The 15,097-nt window shown below is 49.6% G+C and overlaps 1 protein-coding gene across 1 annotated transcript; it reads left to right on the top strand.

The window, feature by feature from the left end:
* The first annotated feature begins 4,359 nt into the window (after positions 1 to 4,359).
* On the top strand, positions 4,360 to 12,495 carry LOC147120765 (uncharacterized). Its single transcript, XM_085984261.1, has 2 exons — positions 4,360 to 4,469; positions 11,646 to 12,495. The coding sequence occupies exons 1-2, from the start codon at positions 4,360 to 4,362 to the stop codon at positions 11,989 to 11,991; spliced, it is 456 nt and encodes a 151-aa protein (XP_085840387.1). The 3' UTR covers positions 11,992 to 12,495.
* The last annotated feature ends 2,602 nt before the right edge of the window (positions 12,496 to 15,097 follow it).

Genomic DNA, 15,097 nt, shown 5'->3' with positions numbered 1-15,097 from the left:
CAGAGATTTGGCAGATGCAACATAATGTTGGAAAGTGTGAGGTTATGCACTTTGGCAGAAAAAATCAAAGAGCAAGTTATTATCTAAATGGAGAGAAACTGCAAAGTGCTACAGTACAAAGGGATCTGGGGGTCCTGGTGCATGAAACACAAAAAGTTAGTGTGCAGGTGCAGCAGGTAATCAGGAAGGCCAATGGAATCTTGGCTTTTATTGCAAGGGGGATGGAGTATAAAAACAGGGAGGTCTTGCTGCAGTTATACAGGGTATTGGTGAGGCCACACCTGGAATACTGCGTGCAGTTTTGGTTTCCATATTTAAGAAAAGATATACTTGCTCTCGAGGTGGTTCAGAGAAGGTTCACTCGGTTGATTCCGGAGATGAGGGGGTTGACGTATGAGGAAAGGTTGAGTAGGTTGGGACTCTACTCATTGGAGTTCAGAAGAATGAGAGGCGATCTTATCGAATCATATAAGATTGTGAGGGGGCTTGATCGGGTGGATGCGGGGAGAATGTTTCCACTGATGGGTGAGATTAGAACTAGGGGGCATAATCTAAGAATAAGGGGCTGCCCTTTCAAAACTGAGATGAGGAGAAACTTCTTCACTCAGGAGGGTAGTAAATCTATGGAATTTGCTACCCCAGAGAGCTGCGGAAGCTGCAACATTAAATACATTTAAAATGGAGATAGACAGTTTCCTAGCAGATAAGGGAATTAGGGGTTACGGGGAGCGGGCAGGGAAGTGGACGTGAGTCTCGATTCGGATCAGCCATAATCTTATTGAATGGCGGAGCAGGCCCGAGGGGCCGTATGGCCTACTCCTGCTCCTACTTCTTATGATTGGAGTATAAGAGTAAAGTATTACTGCAATTATATAGGGCCTTGGTGAGACCACACCTGGAGTATTGTGTACAGTTTTGGTCTCCTTACCTAAGGAAGGATATACTTGCCTTAGAGGGAGTGCAACAAAGATTCACCAGACTGATTCCTGGGATGGGGGGATTGTCCTGTGAGGAGAGATTGAGGAGACTGGGCCTATATTCCCAGGAATTTTGAAGAATGAGAGGTGATCTCATTGAAACATCTACAATTCTTACAGGGTTTGACAGGGTAGATGCTGGGAGACGGTTTCCCCTGGCTGGGGAGTCTAGAACCAGGGGTCACAGTCTCAGAATAAGGGGTCGGCCATTTAGGACTGAGATGAGGAGAAATGTCTTCACTCAGAGGGTGGTGAATCTTTGGAATTCTCTGCCCCAGAGGGCTGTGGAGGCTCAGTCATTGAGTATAATCAAGGCTGAGATCGATAGATTTTTGGGCTCATGGGGAATCAAGGGATATGGGGATCGGGCGGGAAGGTGGGGATGAGGTAGAAGATCAGCCCTGATCTTATTGAATGGCGGAGCAGGCTCGAAGGGCCGAATGGCCTGCTCCTGCTCCTATTTCTTATGTTCTTAAGAAAGCTGTTTGCTATAGCCTGCTGCCCCACGACAAATACACAGAGGATTTCAGTTACGTGGAGAGACTGGAGAAGCTGGGATTGTTCTCCTTGGAGCAGAGAAGGTGCAGCGGAGATTTAATAGAGGTGTTCAAAACATGAAGGTTTTTGATAGAGTAAATAGGAGCATGGGAACAGGAGGAGGCCATTCAGCCCCTCCAGCCTGTTCCGCCATTCAATGAGATCATGGCCGATTTGTGTCTTAACTTCACCCACCTGCCTTGGCTCCATATCACTTTGCTCCCTTGTCTAGCAAGAATCTATCACTGGGATTTAAAATGATTAATTGAGCTGGCATCGACTGCTTTCTGTGGGAGAGGGTTCCACACTTCTACCACCCTTTGTGTGAAGAAGTGTTTCCCAACTTCTCTCCTGAATGGCCTGGCTCTGATTTTAAGGTGATGCCCCCTTGTCCTCGACTGCCCCACCGGCGGAAAAAGTTTCTCTCTATCTACTCTACCAATTCCTTTCAAAATCCTAAAATCTTCAATCACTCCTTAACCTTCTAGATTCCAGGGAACACAAGCCTAGTTTATGTAATCTCTCCTCATAATCTAACCCTTGGAGCCCGGGTAACATTCTGGTGAATCTGTGCTGCACTCCTTCCAAGGCCAGTATATCCTTTCTGAGGTGCGGTGCCCAGAAGTGTACACAGTGCTCCAGGGAGTTATAGAGTCATAGAGCTATACAGCACAGAAAGAGGCCCTTCGGCCCATCGCGTCCGCGCCAGCCATCAAGCCCTATCTATTCTAATCCCATTTTCCAGCACTTTGTCCGTAGCCTTGTATGCAATGGCATTTCAACTGCTCATCCAAATGCTTCTTGAATGTTGTGAGGGTTCCTGCCTCTACCACCCTTTCAGGCAGTGAGTTCCAGATTCCAACCACCCTCTGGGTGAAAAAGGTTTTCCTCAAATCCCCTCTAAACCTCCTGCCCCTTACCTTGAATCTATGCCCCCTTGTTATTGACCCCTCTACTAAGGGGAAAAGTTCCTTTCTATCCACCCAACTATGCCCCTCATAATTTTGTACACCTCAATCAGGTCCCCCCTCAGCCTTCTCTGCTCCAAGGAAAACAACCCCAGCCTGTCCAGTCTTTCTTCATAGCTGAAGCTCTCCAGCCCAGGTAAGAGTTCCTGGGAGATAATGTGCGTAGGTCCCTGAAGGTGGCGGGACATATTGAGAGAATGGTTACCAAAGCATATGGGATCTTGGGCTTCATAAATAGAGTAAAAAAGTAGAGAAGTTATGCTGAACCTCAAAAAATTAGAGGGAACATTGATCCTAATACCGACCCCTGGGGAACCCCTGGGGGCAGCACGGTGGCATAGTGGTTAGCACTGTTGCCTCACAGCGCCAGGGACCCGGGTTCAAATCCGGCCTCGGGTGACTGTGCAAACTCCACACAGACATTCTCCCCGTGTTTGCGTGGGTTTCCTCCGGGTGCTCCGGTTTCCTCCCACAGTCCAAAGATGTGCGGGTTAGTTTGATTGGCCATGATAAAAATTGGCCCTTAATGTTAGGGGGGATTAAATATGTGGGGTTACGGGGTTAGGGCTTGGGTGGGATGGTTGTCGGTGTAGGGACCGGGTGCTAGGGTTTGGATGATCAGCCATGATCTCGTTGAATGGCGGAGCAGGCTCGAAGGGCCGAATGGCCTACTCCTGTTCCTAGTTTCTATGTTTCTATCACTGTTTACCTCCCTCCAGTCTGAAAAGCAACCGTTCACCACTACTCTCTGCTTTCTGTCCCTTGGCAGAAAATTGGGAGGGGGCGAGAGCAAACAGCGCCTGATTTCTCACCAAGCACTCAGGGGAGCAGGGGATTAGCCCTACTTTAAATGTCAGTCTCTTACATATACATTATAAAAAGGGAGACGTGTCCCTTTAAAATCAGTCATCCACAGGGACGCGGTCCCTTTAATGAAAATCATATAGAAAAAGAGAGTGCCTGTCCCTTTAAGAGAACCCCCACCACTCCCATATTTGTCTTAAAGTGCTTGAAATTAATAATTAAAAATGCTGAAAATTAATATTAAGAAAATGAATTCAGGGAGAAGAAATAGTTTTACTCACAAGTATTTGTTCCACAGGGTTTGTTATTCCCTCAATTTAAAAGCGAACTTCTTTGCTTTAATAACAAGTATCTTCTGTAAAATAAAATTAGTTTGAGCTGTAAAATGTGAAAGGAACATTAAAAATAAACTTTCCCAGGCTCACAGATTCTGACCAGGCCGCTTTACAAAATGGCGGCGGGGCGATCCCAGGTCCCGCCTCCTCCTTCGCCGCGATTGGTTGGAGGACCAAAGCCCCTCGGTCGGTGCTCCAGGCTCCGCCTCCCCTCGCTCATTGGTGGAGAGCTCAGTGTCAATCACTGCACGCCGGCGACGTCGTGACGTTGCAGGGTGGGCGTTTGGAGTAGGCGGGAAATTAAATTCATTTAAATTTAGTTTCCCGTCAGCCTCCTCTGTCCCAATCAGCCGGCGCAAGTCCCGCCCCTCGGGCTCCCCGATTGGTTGGAGGACCCGCCGCCAGCTCGCTCCTCCAGCCCCGCCCCGCTCGCTCCCTATTGGTCGGAAGCTCCCGTCAATCAGGCCCTGGGCCCGGGTCCGATCTTCTATGTACTTTCAGTGATGACTTTTATAAACTGGTTTTACAGGAAATTAGAAGAGGAGGGGAGAGATTTGAAGACACTCGGTCCCTTTGTGACTCTAAAGTTGCAGCTGGCCCCGCGCATGCTCCCCATGGCCCCGCCCTCTCCTGCTCCACAGGCGCCTGGCCCGCACCGCGCATGCTCAGCACACACCCTGGGCCACTGTCAATCATCCTTCCCCACGGACCAGGCCCCGCCCCCTCCCCCTACACCGCATGCGCCGCCGGGCACCGCTCCCGAAGTTGAGTCGCTACCGCGTCTGCGCAGGGCCTCGCATTCTGGGGAAGGCCCGGGCAACCGCGAGAGTCCGGATCACCGGTGGAAAGTGAGTTTTATCAGGGTTTTTTTATATATAGCGGAGAGAAGCGCGGGCGGGAGATAAATAAAAAGAAAATACAAACCGCACCGAGCGGAGAGGATTGAGCGGCCGCAGCCCCTTGTCTTCAGCAGGGAGCCGGACTGAGCCACGTCATCAGCTCCACGGCGGTGACTGACGGGAGCTCCGACCAATAGGGAGAGAGCGGGCGGAGCTTGGAGGACTGAGGTGGCGGCGGGTCCTCCAACCAATCGGGGTGCCCGAGGGGCGGGACTTCCGCCGCATGCTTCTCCCGCTGCTGAGACAAGTGCAATGCAGCAGAGGGCGCTCTTCTGAGTTTGGGGCTCAGGCCTGTTAGTGGAGCAGTGCAGAGGGAACTTTACTCTGCACTGGGCTTTACTCCCTCAGCACTGCACTGGAGGGGCAGCACAGAGTTTTAGACTCGAGTCTCTGGAGTGGGAGTTCAACCCACAACCTTCTGACTCAGAGGCCAGAGTGCTGCCGCCTGAGCCACGGCTGACACTCTGTATCTAACCCGTGCTGTACCTGTCCTGGGAGCGTTTGATGGGACAGTGTAGAGGGAGCTTTACTCTGTATCTAACCCGTGCTGTACCTGCCCTGGGAGTGTTTGATGGGACAGTGTAGAGGGAGCTTTACTCTGTATCTAACCCGTGTTGTACCTGCCCTGGGAGTGTTTGATGGGACAGTGCAGAGGGAGCTTTACTCTGTATTTAACCTGTGCTGCACCTGCCCTGGGAGTGTTTGATGGGACAGTGTAGAGGGAGCTTTACTCTGTATCTAACCCGTGCTGTACCTGCCCTGGGAGTGTTTGATGGGACAGTGTAGAGGGAGCTTTACTCTGTATCTAACCCGTGCTGTACCTGCCCTGGGAATGTTTGATGGGACAGTGTAGAGGGAGCTTTACTCTGTATCTAACCCGTGCTGTACCTGCCCTGGGAGTGTTTGATGGGACAGTGTAGAGGGAGCTTTACTCTGTATCTAACCCGTGCTGTACCTGCCCTGGGAGTGTTTGATGGGACAGTGTAGAGGGAGCTTTACTCTGTATCTAACCCGTGCTGTACCTGCCCTGGGAGTGTGTGATGGGACAGTGTAGAGGGAGCTTTACTCTGTATCTAACCCGTGCTGTACCTGCCCTGGGAGTGTTTGATGGGACAGTGTAGAGGGAGCTTCACTCTGTATCTAACCCGTGCTGTACCTGCCCTGGGATTGTTTGATGGGACAGTGTAGAGGGAGCTTCACTCTGTATCTAACCCGTGCTGTACCTGCCCTGGGATTGTTTGATGGGACAGTGTAGAGGGAGATTTACTCTGTATCTAACCCGTGCTGTACCTGCCCTGGGTGTGTTTGATGGGACAGTGTAGAGGGAGCTTCACTCTGTATCTAACCCGTGCTGTACCTGCCCTGGGATTGTTTGATGGGACAGTGTAGAGGGAGATTTACTCTGTATCTAACCCGTGCCGTACCTGCCCTGGGAGTGTTTGATGGGACAGTGTAGAGGGAGCTTTACTCTGTATCTTACCTGTGCTGTACCTGACCTCATGAGCAAATTTGGCTAGGGTAAAGAAAATCAGAGAGTTAAATGCGTGGCTCAAAGACTGGTGTGGGAGAAATGGGTTTTGCTTCTTGGGACACTGGCACCAGTACTGGGACAGGAGAGAGCTGTCCGTTGGGACGGACTTCACTTGGCCAGTGCTGGGACTAGAATCCTGGCGAATGGAATAACTAGGGCTGTAGAGAGGGCTTTAAACTAATTAGTGGGGGTGAGGTTTCAAGAGAGCGAAAAATAAAAATGTCAGCGGAGAAGGCAATAGAGCAAGGTAGCAGTGGGGGAATTAAAAACCAGAGCGTGTCAGAAAGGGACAGAATATATAAAGTTAAAGTAGTAAAGGGTGTAAAAGCAGGAATAAATTGTCACAAAACATATTTAAAAGTTCTTTATCTGAATGCACGCAGCATTCGTAACAAAATAAACGAGTTGACGGTACAAATAACTACACATGGGTATGATCTGGTGGCCATCACGGAGACATGGCTGCAGGGTGACCATGACTGGGAACTAAACATCCAGGGGTATTTGACTTTTAGGAAGGACAGACAGGAAGGAAAAGGAGGTGGGGTGGCTGTGTTAATAAAGGATGGAATCACTGCAAAAGTGAGAAATGATATTGGGTCACAGGATCAGGATAGTGAAACGGTTTGGGTGGAAATAAGGAATAATATGGGAAAAAGTCACAGTTGCAACTCTATTGGTCGGGGTATAAATCAGGAAATAGTTGGGGCTTGTAATAAGGGAACAGCTATAATCATGGGAGATTTTAACTTTCATATTGACTGGACAAATCAAATTGGGCAGGGCAGCCTTGAGGAAGAGTTCATAGAGTGCAATAGGGACGGGTTCCTTGAGCAGTATGTTACTGAACCAACCAGGGGGCAGGCAATCTTAGATCTGGTCCTGTGTAATGAGACAGGATTAATAAAAAATGTCCTAGTAAAGGACCCCCTTGGAATCAGTGACCATAACATGGTTGAATTCCAAATTCAGTTGGAGGGTGAGAGAGTTGGATCTCAAACCAGCGTACTAAGCTTAAATAAAGGAGACTGTGAAGGTATGAGAGCAGAGTTGACTAAAGTGGACTGGGAAAATAGATTAAGGTGTAAGATGGTACATGAACAGTGGTGTACATTCAAGGAGATATTTCACAATGTTCAAGAAAAATATATTCCACTGAGGAAAAAGGGGCGTAAAAGAAAAGACAGCCATCCGTGGCTAAGTAAAGTAATAAAGGATAGTATCCAACTGAAAACAAGGGCACATAAAGTAGCCAAATCTAGTGGGAGGATAGAAATTGGGAAGCATTTAAAAGCCAGCAAAGAATAACTAAAAGATTAATTAAGAAGGGGAAGATAGATTATGAAAGTAAACTAGCAAAAAATATAAAAACAGATAGCAAGAGTTTCTACAGTTATATAAAAAGAAAAAGGGTGGCTAAAGTGAATGTTGGTCCCTTAGAGGACGAGACCGGGAAATTAGTAGTGGGGAACATGGAGATGGCAAAAACGCTGAACAAATATTTTGTATCAGTCTTTACAGTAGAGGACACTAAAAATATCCCAACACTGGACAAACAGGGGGCTATAGTGGGGGAGGAGCTAAACACGATTAAAATCACTAAGGAGATGGTACTCGGTAAGATAATGGGACTTAAGGCTGATAAATCCCCTGGACCTGATGGCTTACATCCTAGGGTCTTGAGAGAGGTAGCGGTGGGGATTGCGGATGCATTGGTGGTAATTTTCGAAAACTCCCTGGATTCAGGCAAGGTCCCAGCAGATTGGAAAACTGCTAATGTAACGCCCTTATTTAAAAAGGGAGGTAGACAAAAGGCTGGAAACTATTGACCAGTTAGCCTAACATCTGTGGTTGGTAAAATGTTGGAGTCCATTATTAAGGAAGCAGTAACAGAACATTTGGATAAGCATAATTTAATTGGACAGAGTCAGCATGGTTTTATAAAGGGGAAGTCATGTTTGACAAATTTGCTCGAATTCTTTGAGGATGTAACAAACAGGGTGCATAAAGGGGAACCAGTGGATGTGGTGTATTTGGACTTCCATAAGGCATTTGACAAGGTGCCACACAAAAGATTACTGCAAAAGATAAAAAAATCACGGGATGGGGGTAATATACTGGCATGGGTGGAAGATTGGCTATCTAACAGAAAACAGAGAGTTGGGATAAATGGTTCATTCTCGGGTTGGCAATCAGTAACTAGTGGTGTTCTGCAGGGGTCAGTGCTGGGACCCCAACTCTTTACAATCTATATTAACGATTTGGAGGAGGGGACCGAGTGCAACGTATCCAAGTTTGCCGATGATACAAAGATGGGAGGGAAAGCAGTGAGTGAGGAGGACATAAAAAACCTGCAAAAGGACATAGACAGCCTAGGTGAGTGGGCAGAAATTTGGCAGATGCAATATAATGTTGGAAAGTGTGAGGTTATGCACTTTGGCAGAAAAAATCAAAGAGCAAGTTATTATCTAAATGGAGAGAAACTGCAAAGTGCTACAGTACAAAGGGATCTGGGGGTCCTGGTACATGAAACACAAAAAGTTAGTATGCAGGTACAGCAGATGATCAGGAAGGCCAATGGAATCTTGGCTTTTATTGCAAGGGGGATGGAGTATAAAAGCAGGTAAGTCTTGCTTCAGTTATACAGGGTACTGGTGAGGCCACACCTGGAATACTGCGTACAGTTTTGGTTTCTAAGTTTAAGAAAAGATATACTTGCTCTCGAGGCAGTTCAGAGAAGGTTCACTCGGTTGATTCCGGAGATGAGGGGGTTGACTTATGAGGAAAGGTTGAGTAGGTTGGGCCTCTACTCATTGGAATTCAGAAGAATGAGAGGCGATCTTATCGAAACATATAAGATTGTGAGGGGGCTTGATCGGGTGGATGCGGGGAGAATGTTTCCACTGATGGGTGAGACTAGAACTAGGGGGCATAATCTTAGAATAAGGGGCTGCCGTTTCAAAACTGAGATGAGGAGAAACTTCTTCACTCAGAGGGTGGTAAATCTATGGAATTTGCTACCTCAGAGAGCTGTGGAAGCTGCGACATTAAATACATTTAAAATGGAGATAGACAATTTCCTAACTGATAAAGGAATTAGGGGTTACGGGGAGCGGGCAGGGAAGTGGACGTGAGTCTAGGTTCGGATCAGCCATGATCCTATTGAATGGCGGAGCAGGCCCGAGGGGCCGTATGGCCTACTCCTGCTCCTACTTGTTATGTTCTTCTATTCTTTTTCGAGCGACTGGGGGGAAGAGAGAGAGCGACTGGGGGGAAGAGAGAGAGCGACTGGGGGGGAAGAGAGAGAGCGACTGGGGGGAAGAGAGAGAGCGACTGGGGGGAAGAGAGAGAGCGACTGGGGGGAAGAGAGAGAGCGACTGGGGGGGAAGAGAGAGAGCGACTGGGGGGAAGAGAGAGAGCGACTGGGGGGGAAGAGAGAGAGCGACTGGGGGGAAGAGAGAGAGCGACTGGGGGGGAAGAGAGAGAGCGACTGGGGGGAAGAGAGAGCGACGGGGAAGAGAGAGAGCGACTGGGGAGAATAGAGAGAGAGCGACTGGGGGGAAGAGAGAGAGCGACTGGGGGGGAAGGGAGAGAACGACTGGGGGGAAGAGAGAGAGCGACTGGGGGGGAAGAGAGAGAGCGACTGGGGGGAAGAGAGAGAGCGACTAGGGGGGAAGAGAGAGAGCGACTAGGGGGGAAGAGAGAGAGCGACTGGGGGGAAGAGAGAGAGCGACTGGGGGGGAAGAGAGAGAGCGACTGGGGGGAAGAGAGAGAGCGACGGGGGAAGGGGAGCAGGGGAAGGGGGGAAGGGGGTTGGGGGGAAGGGGGTTGGGGGGAGGGGGAAGGGGGTTGCGGGGGGGGGAAGGGGGTTGGGGGGAAGGGGGTTGGGGGGAGGGGGTTGGGGGGGAGGGGGAAGTGGGTAGGGGGTAGGGGGGAGGGGGAGGAAATTGGGGGGGAGGGGGGAAGGATGGGGGAGAAAGGGAGGGGGGGAGCCAGCAGACCCTCTCCCCTCTGCCGGCGATGGCTCCGCGGAGCTCCGTGCCGCCCCATGCACTGACATGGCCCAGCCGAGCGCAGCGCCCCGGTCAGCCCGAGACCCGCCTCCTGAGCCCCGCCCCATGCCCTCCCAAGCCTCGTTGCCTGGGTTACCCTTCCCCCCCCTTCCCGCTCTCCTGAGCCCCGCCCCACCCCACGCTCTCCTGAGCTTCGTTGCCGGGGTTACCATTCCCGCTCTCCCGAGCACCGGCCTCTCGAGCCCCGCCCTCCCGAGCACCGGCCCCCGCCCGAGCCGCGGGGGGGAAGGAGAGAGAGAGCCGCCGCTCCTCCGGTCGATGTGTTGCGGGCTGACCCCTGATGAGCGCCCGATCAGCTGAGCCAGAACCCCGCGGTGACCGCAACTCACCTCCCGCTAGGCTCCCTCCCGCCAGCCTTTACCAAAATGGCGACGATGGCTACGCTCGGTCCAGCCCCGCGCCGCCAGCCTTTACCAAGATGGCGGTGATCGCGGGGCGGGCCCAGCGGGAGGGGCGGTGCCTAGCTCGGGCGTGGCTGGGCAACAGAGGCCCAGGCTTCCAGGCCTGCAGAAACGGTGAAAGGTAGGAAAATTATAAAGGTTAGAGAAAAGATTGACAAATTAATTAACTTTTTTTTAAAAACAATTTGTGTTTTAAAAGCAACTTTTTTTTGCTGGAAATCTAGATTTGAAAAGAAACACGCAGAAAGTGGGAAAAAAAAATAAACTTACGACTCAAGATGGCTGACACTCACCTCAGTTCAGAATGATAAGGCCCGCCCACACATGCACCGATTGGTCAACCATCAGGTCACTGAACTGTAGGATTGGTCAATCATCATGTCACTCAACTCTAGGATGGCCCGCCCGCACACACAATGAACCCGCCCCCACTCGATGCTAATGAGCGGATAATGAGCGGAATTTTGAAAGATTTTTGGATACCGTCGGCACAATTTTTGTCCGACCAAAAAGTAAATACGCCTACAAGAGTCCCCTAATGATGAGCTTTCTTTTGATATAAAATATGTGTAGGTAAGCTCTATAACTTTTGATTGTAAAGCCGGACAGACAGAGAGACAGAGAGACATACTGTTTTATATATATAGATTTAAACCCTTCATGATTTTTAACAACTATCAAATCTCATCTTGGCCTTCTCTGCTCTCAGGAGAACAACCCCAGCTTCTCCAGTCTATCCACGGAACTGTCATCCCTCATCCCTGGAACCATTCTAGTAAATATCTCTGCACCCTCTCCAAAGCCTTCACATCCTTCCTAAAGTGTGCTGCCCAGAATTGGACACAATATTGCCCTGGGGCTGAACTCGTGTTTTATAAAGGTTTAGCATAACTTCCTGGCTTTTGTCCTCTCTGCCTCTATTTATAAAGCCCAGGACCCCATGAGCTTTATTAACTGCTTTGTTAACCTGTCCTGCCACCTTTAAAGAATTGAGCACAAGCTCCCTTGTAGCACCCACTTTAAAATTGTACCATTTAGCAGGTATTTTCTCTCCTCATCCTAGCAACATGTATCAGCTCACACTTTTCTGTATTGAATTTTATCTACACTCCTTTTACAGGGTTTTAGAAGTGGAGCATTTACAGACAGGAAGCTCAGACCAGACATCACGTCAAGAACAGACAGAGTCGCTCAATTCATCAGGACATGATTCAATCGCTCCTCCAATCTGCTGGCACCCCAGAGAGTTCACACTGATGAGACCTTTTAAATGTTCTGAGTGTGGTAAGAGCTTCAAAATCTACAATTACCCAAAGAGACACCAGTGGCTACACACTGAGGAGAGCCCGTTCACCGGCCCCGTGTTCCAGAAGGGATTCACTCTGTCATCCGCTCCGATGATACACCAGCAAATTCACACTAGGGAGAGACCTTTAACCCACTCCGTGTGTGGGGGAAGGGATTAATTGCACCCTCCGTGCTGCTGAGACACCAGCTTTTCTACACCAATGTGAGACCGTTGACCTGCTCCGTGTTTTTGAAGCCATTCTCTCATTCTGCCACCCTCCTGAGACACCAGCTTGTCCACACCAATGTGAGACCATTAACCCACTCCGTGTGGGGGAAGGGATTAATTGCACCCTCCGTGCTGCTGAGACACCAGCTTGTCCACACCGATGAGAGACCATTGACCTGCTCCGTGTTTTTGAAGCGATTCTCTCATTCTGCCACCCTCCTGAGACACCAGCTTGTCCACACCGATGAGAGACCATTGACCTGCTCCGTGTTTTTGAAGCGATTCTCTCATTCTGCCACCCTCCTGAGACACCAGTTTGTTCACAGTGATGAGAGACCGATTAAATGTTCTGACTGTGGAAAGAGATTTAAAAGGTCCCACGATCTGAAGAGACACCAGCTGGAGTGAGCAGGAGAGATTCTGTTGACCTGCTCAGTGTGTGGGAAGAGATTCACTCAGTCCTCGAATCTGCTGGCACACCAGCGAGTTCACACTGGGGAGAGGCCGGTGAAACATTCCGACTGTGGGAAAAGCTTTCAAATGTCCCAGGAGCTGAAGGAACACCAGCTGGAGAGAGCAGGAAAGAGGCCATTCACCTGCTCCGTGTGTGGGAAGGGATTCACTCGGCCATCCCACCTACTGAGACACCAGCGAGTTCACACTGGGGAGAGGCCATTCACCTGCTCCGTGTGTGGGAAGAGATTCACTCGGTCATCCCACCTACTGACACACCAGCAATATCACACTGATGAGAGACCATTTAAATGTTCTGTCTGTGGGATGAGCTTTAAAACCTCTGAAGATCTTAAGCAACACCAGCGAGTTCACTCCGATCAGAGACCATTTAAATGTTCTGTCTGTGGGATGAGCTTTAAAAGCTCCAGGAATCTGAACGGACACCAGCGAGTTCACACTGGGGAGAGACCGTTCACCTGCTCTGTGTGTGGGAAGAGATTCACTTGGTCCTCGAAACTGCTGAAACACCAGCGAGTTCACACTGGGGAGAGACCGTTCACCTGCTCTGTGTGTGGGAAGAGATTCACTCGGTCCTCGAATCTGCTGGCACACCAGCGAGTTCACACTGGGGATAGGCTGGTGAAACATTCTGACTGTGGGAAAAGCTTTCAAATGTCCCAGGAGCTGAAGGGACACCAGCTGGAGAGAGCAGGAAAGAGGCCGTTCACCTGCTCCATGTGGGGGAAGGGATTCACTTGGTCACCCCACCTACTGACACACCAGCGAGTTCACACTGATGAGAGACCATTTAACTGTTCTGCCTGTGGGAAGAACTTTAAAAGCTCCTGGGATCTGAGTGGACACCAGCGAGTTCACTCCGATCAGAGACCATTTACATGTTCTGTCTGTGGGATGAGCTTTAAAAGCTCCAGGAATCTGAGCGGACACCAGCGAGTTCACACTGGGGAGAGGTCGTTCACCTGCTCCGTGTGTGGGAAGAGATTCACTCGGTCATCCAACCTGGTGAGACACGAGCGAGTTCACACAGGGGAGAGGCTGGTGAAATATTCCGACTGTGGGAAAAGCTTTCAAATGTCCCAGGAGCTGAAGGGACACCAGCTGGAGAGAGCAGGAAAGAGGCCATTCACCTGCTCCGTGTGTGGGAAGGGATTCACTCGGTCATCCCACCTACTGAGACACCAGCAAGTTCACACTGAGGAGAGGCCATTCACCTGCTCCGTGTGTGGGAAGGGATTCACTCGGTCATCCCACCTACTGACACACCAGCGATATCACACTGATGAGAGACTATTTAAATGTTCTGTCTGTGGGATGAGCTTTAAAACCTCTGAAGATCTGAAGCAACACCAGCGCGTTCATTCCGATCAGAGACCATTTACATGTTCTGTCTGTGGGATGAGCTTTAAAAGCTCCAGGAATCTGAATGGCCACCAGCGAGTTCACACTGGGGAGAGACCGTTCACCTGCTCTGTGTGTGGGAAGGGATTCACTCGGTCCTCGAATCTGTTGACACACCAGCGAGTTCACACTGTTCTGTAGCGCAGGGCTCTGTAGAGACAGCTGGGATGACATGAACATGGAATGGATGAATGTTTTATAAATTCTTGTACTGCTGTTTAATCTTTAAGACTGTTGTGCTGATGATTCCCTTTGTTTCACTGTTCATAGAAGATAGGAGCAGGAGTAGGCCATTCGGCCCCTCGAGACTGCTCCGCCATTCAATGAGATCATGGCTGATCATCCAAATTCAGTACCCGGTCCCTGCTTTCTCCCCATACCCCTAGATCCCTTTAGCCTTAAAAAATATATCCAACTGCTTCTTGAATATATTTAATGAACAGGCCTCCACTGCCTTCTGTGGTAGAGAATTCCACAGGTTCACCACTCTCTGGGTGAAGAAATTCCTCCTCATCTCTGTCCTAAATGACTTACCCCTTATCCTTAGATGGTGTTCCATGGAATGTACAGCACAGAAACAGACCATTCGGCCCAACTGGTCCATGCCAGTGTTTATGCCCCACACCCACCCTACTTCAATTAACCCGATCAACATCTCCTCCCATTCCTTTCTCCCTCATGTGGCTTCCCTATAAATCCATCTGTGCTGTTCTCCTCAACTACTCCCTGTGGTAGCGAGTTCCCCATTCTCACCATTCTCTGGGTAAAACATTTTCTTCTGAATTCCCTCCTGGATTTATTAGTGACTTTTATATTTATAGCCACATAAATATGATGAGATTCTGTTAAGCTGACCAATATGTTGTTGTACTTTGTCTTTTTCTGATGAATGAAACATTACTGAGCCCCTGTACCTGAGCCCCTGTACCCATGTTATGGGATGAAGTGCCAGACAAGTGAAGACACAACGTCTGGGTGTGAATCTGATAATAACCTCACGGAGCGTATAGGTGTGATAACCAGACGGGCTTGTGGTTATAGTCTGGTCACAGATGGACTAAATTCCCTGAATTAGCAGGAGTTCAGGAGGCGGTCAACAGACAGGTCCAAACAATCCCATTTCCTGAGCGGTAACCAAGCTTGTGTACAAGAACAGGCCACTTAAGCCGTTGTCAGTTGGA

The sequence above is a fragment of the Somniosus microcephalus genome, chromosome 4 (assembly GCF_052327205.1).
Source record: "Somniosus microcephalus isolate GS21.2 chromosome 4, FLI_Smic_1.0, whole genome shotgun sequence".
NCBI lineage: Eukaryota > Metazoa > Chordata > Chondrichthyes > Squaliformes > Somniosidae > Somniosus > Somniosus microcephalus.
Note: the sequence above shows the minus strand (reverse complement) of the source record. Positions and strands in the feature narration are given on the sequence as shown.

What these genes read in the sequence shown, in the direction of transcription:
- LOC147120765 (XM_085984261.1), top strand. Translation starts at nt 4,360, where the DNA reads ATGCGCCGCCGGGCACCGCTCCCGAAGTTGAGTCGCTACCGCGTCTGC. An exon ending in GTCCGGATCACCGGTGGAAA is followed by an intron (nt 4,470 to 11,645) that starts GTGAGTTTTATC and finishes CTCCTTTTACAG; the next exon opens with GGTTTTAGAAGTGGAGCATT.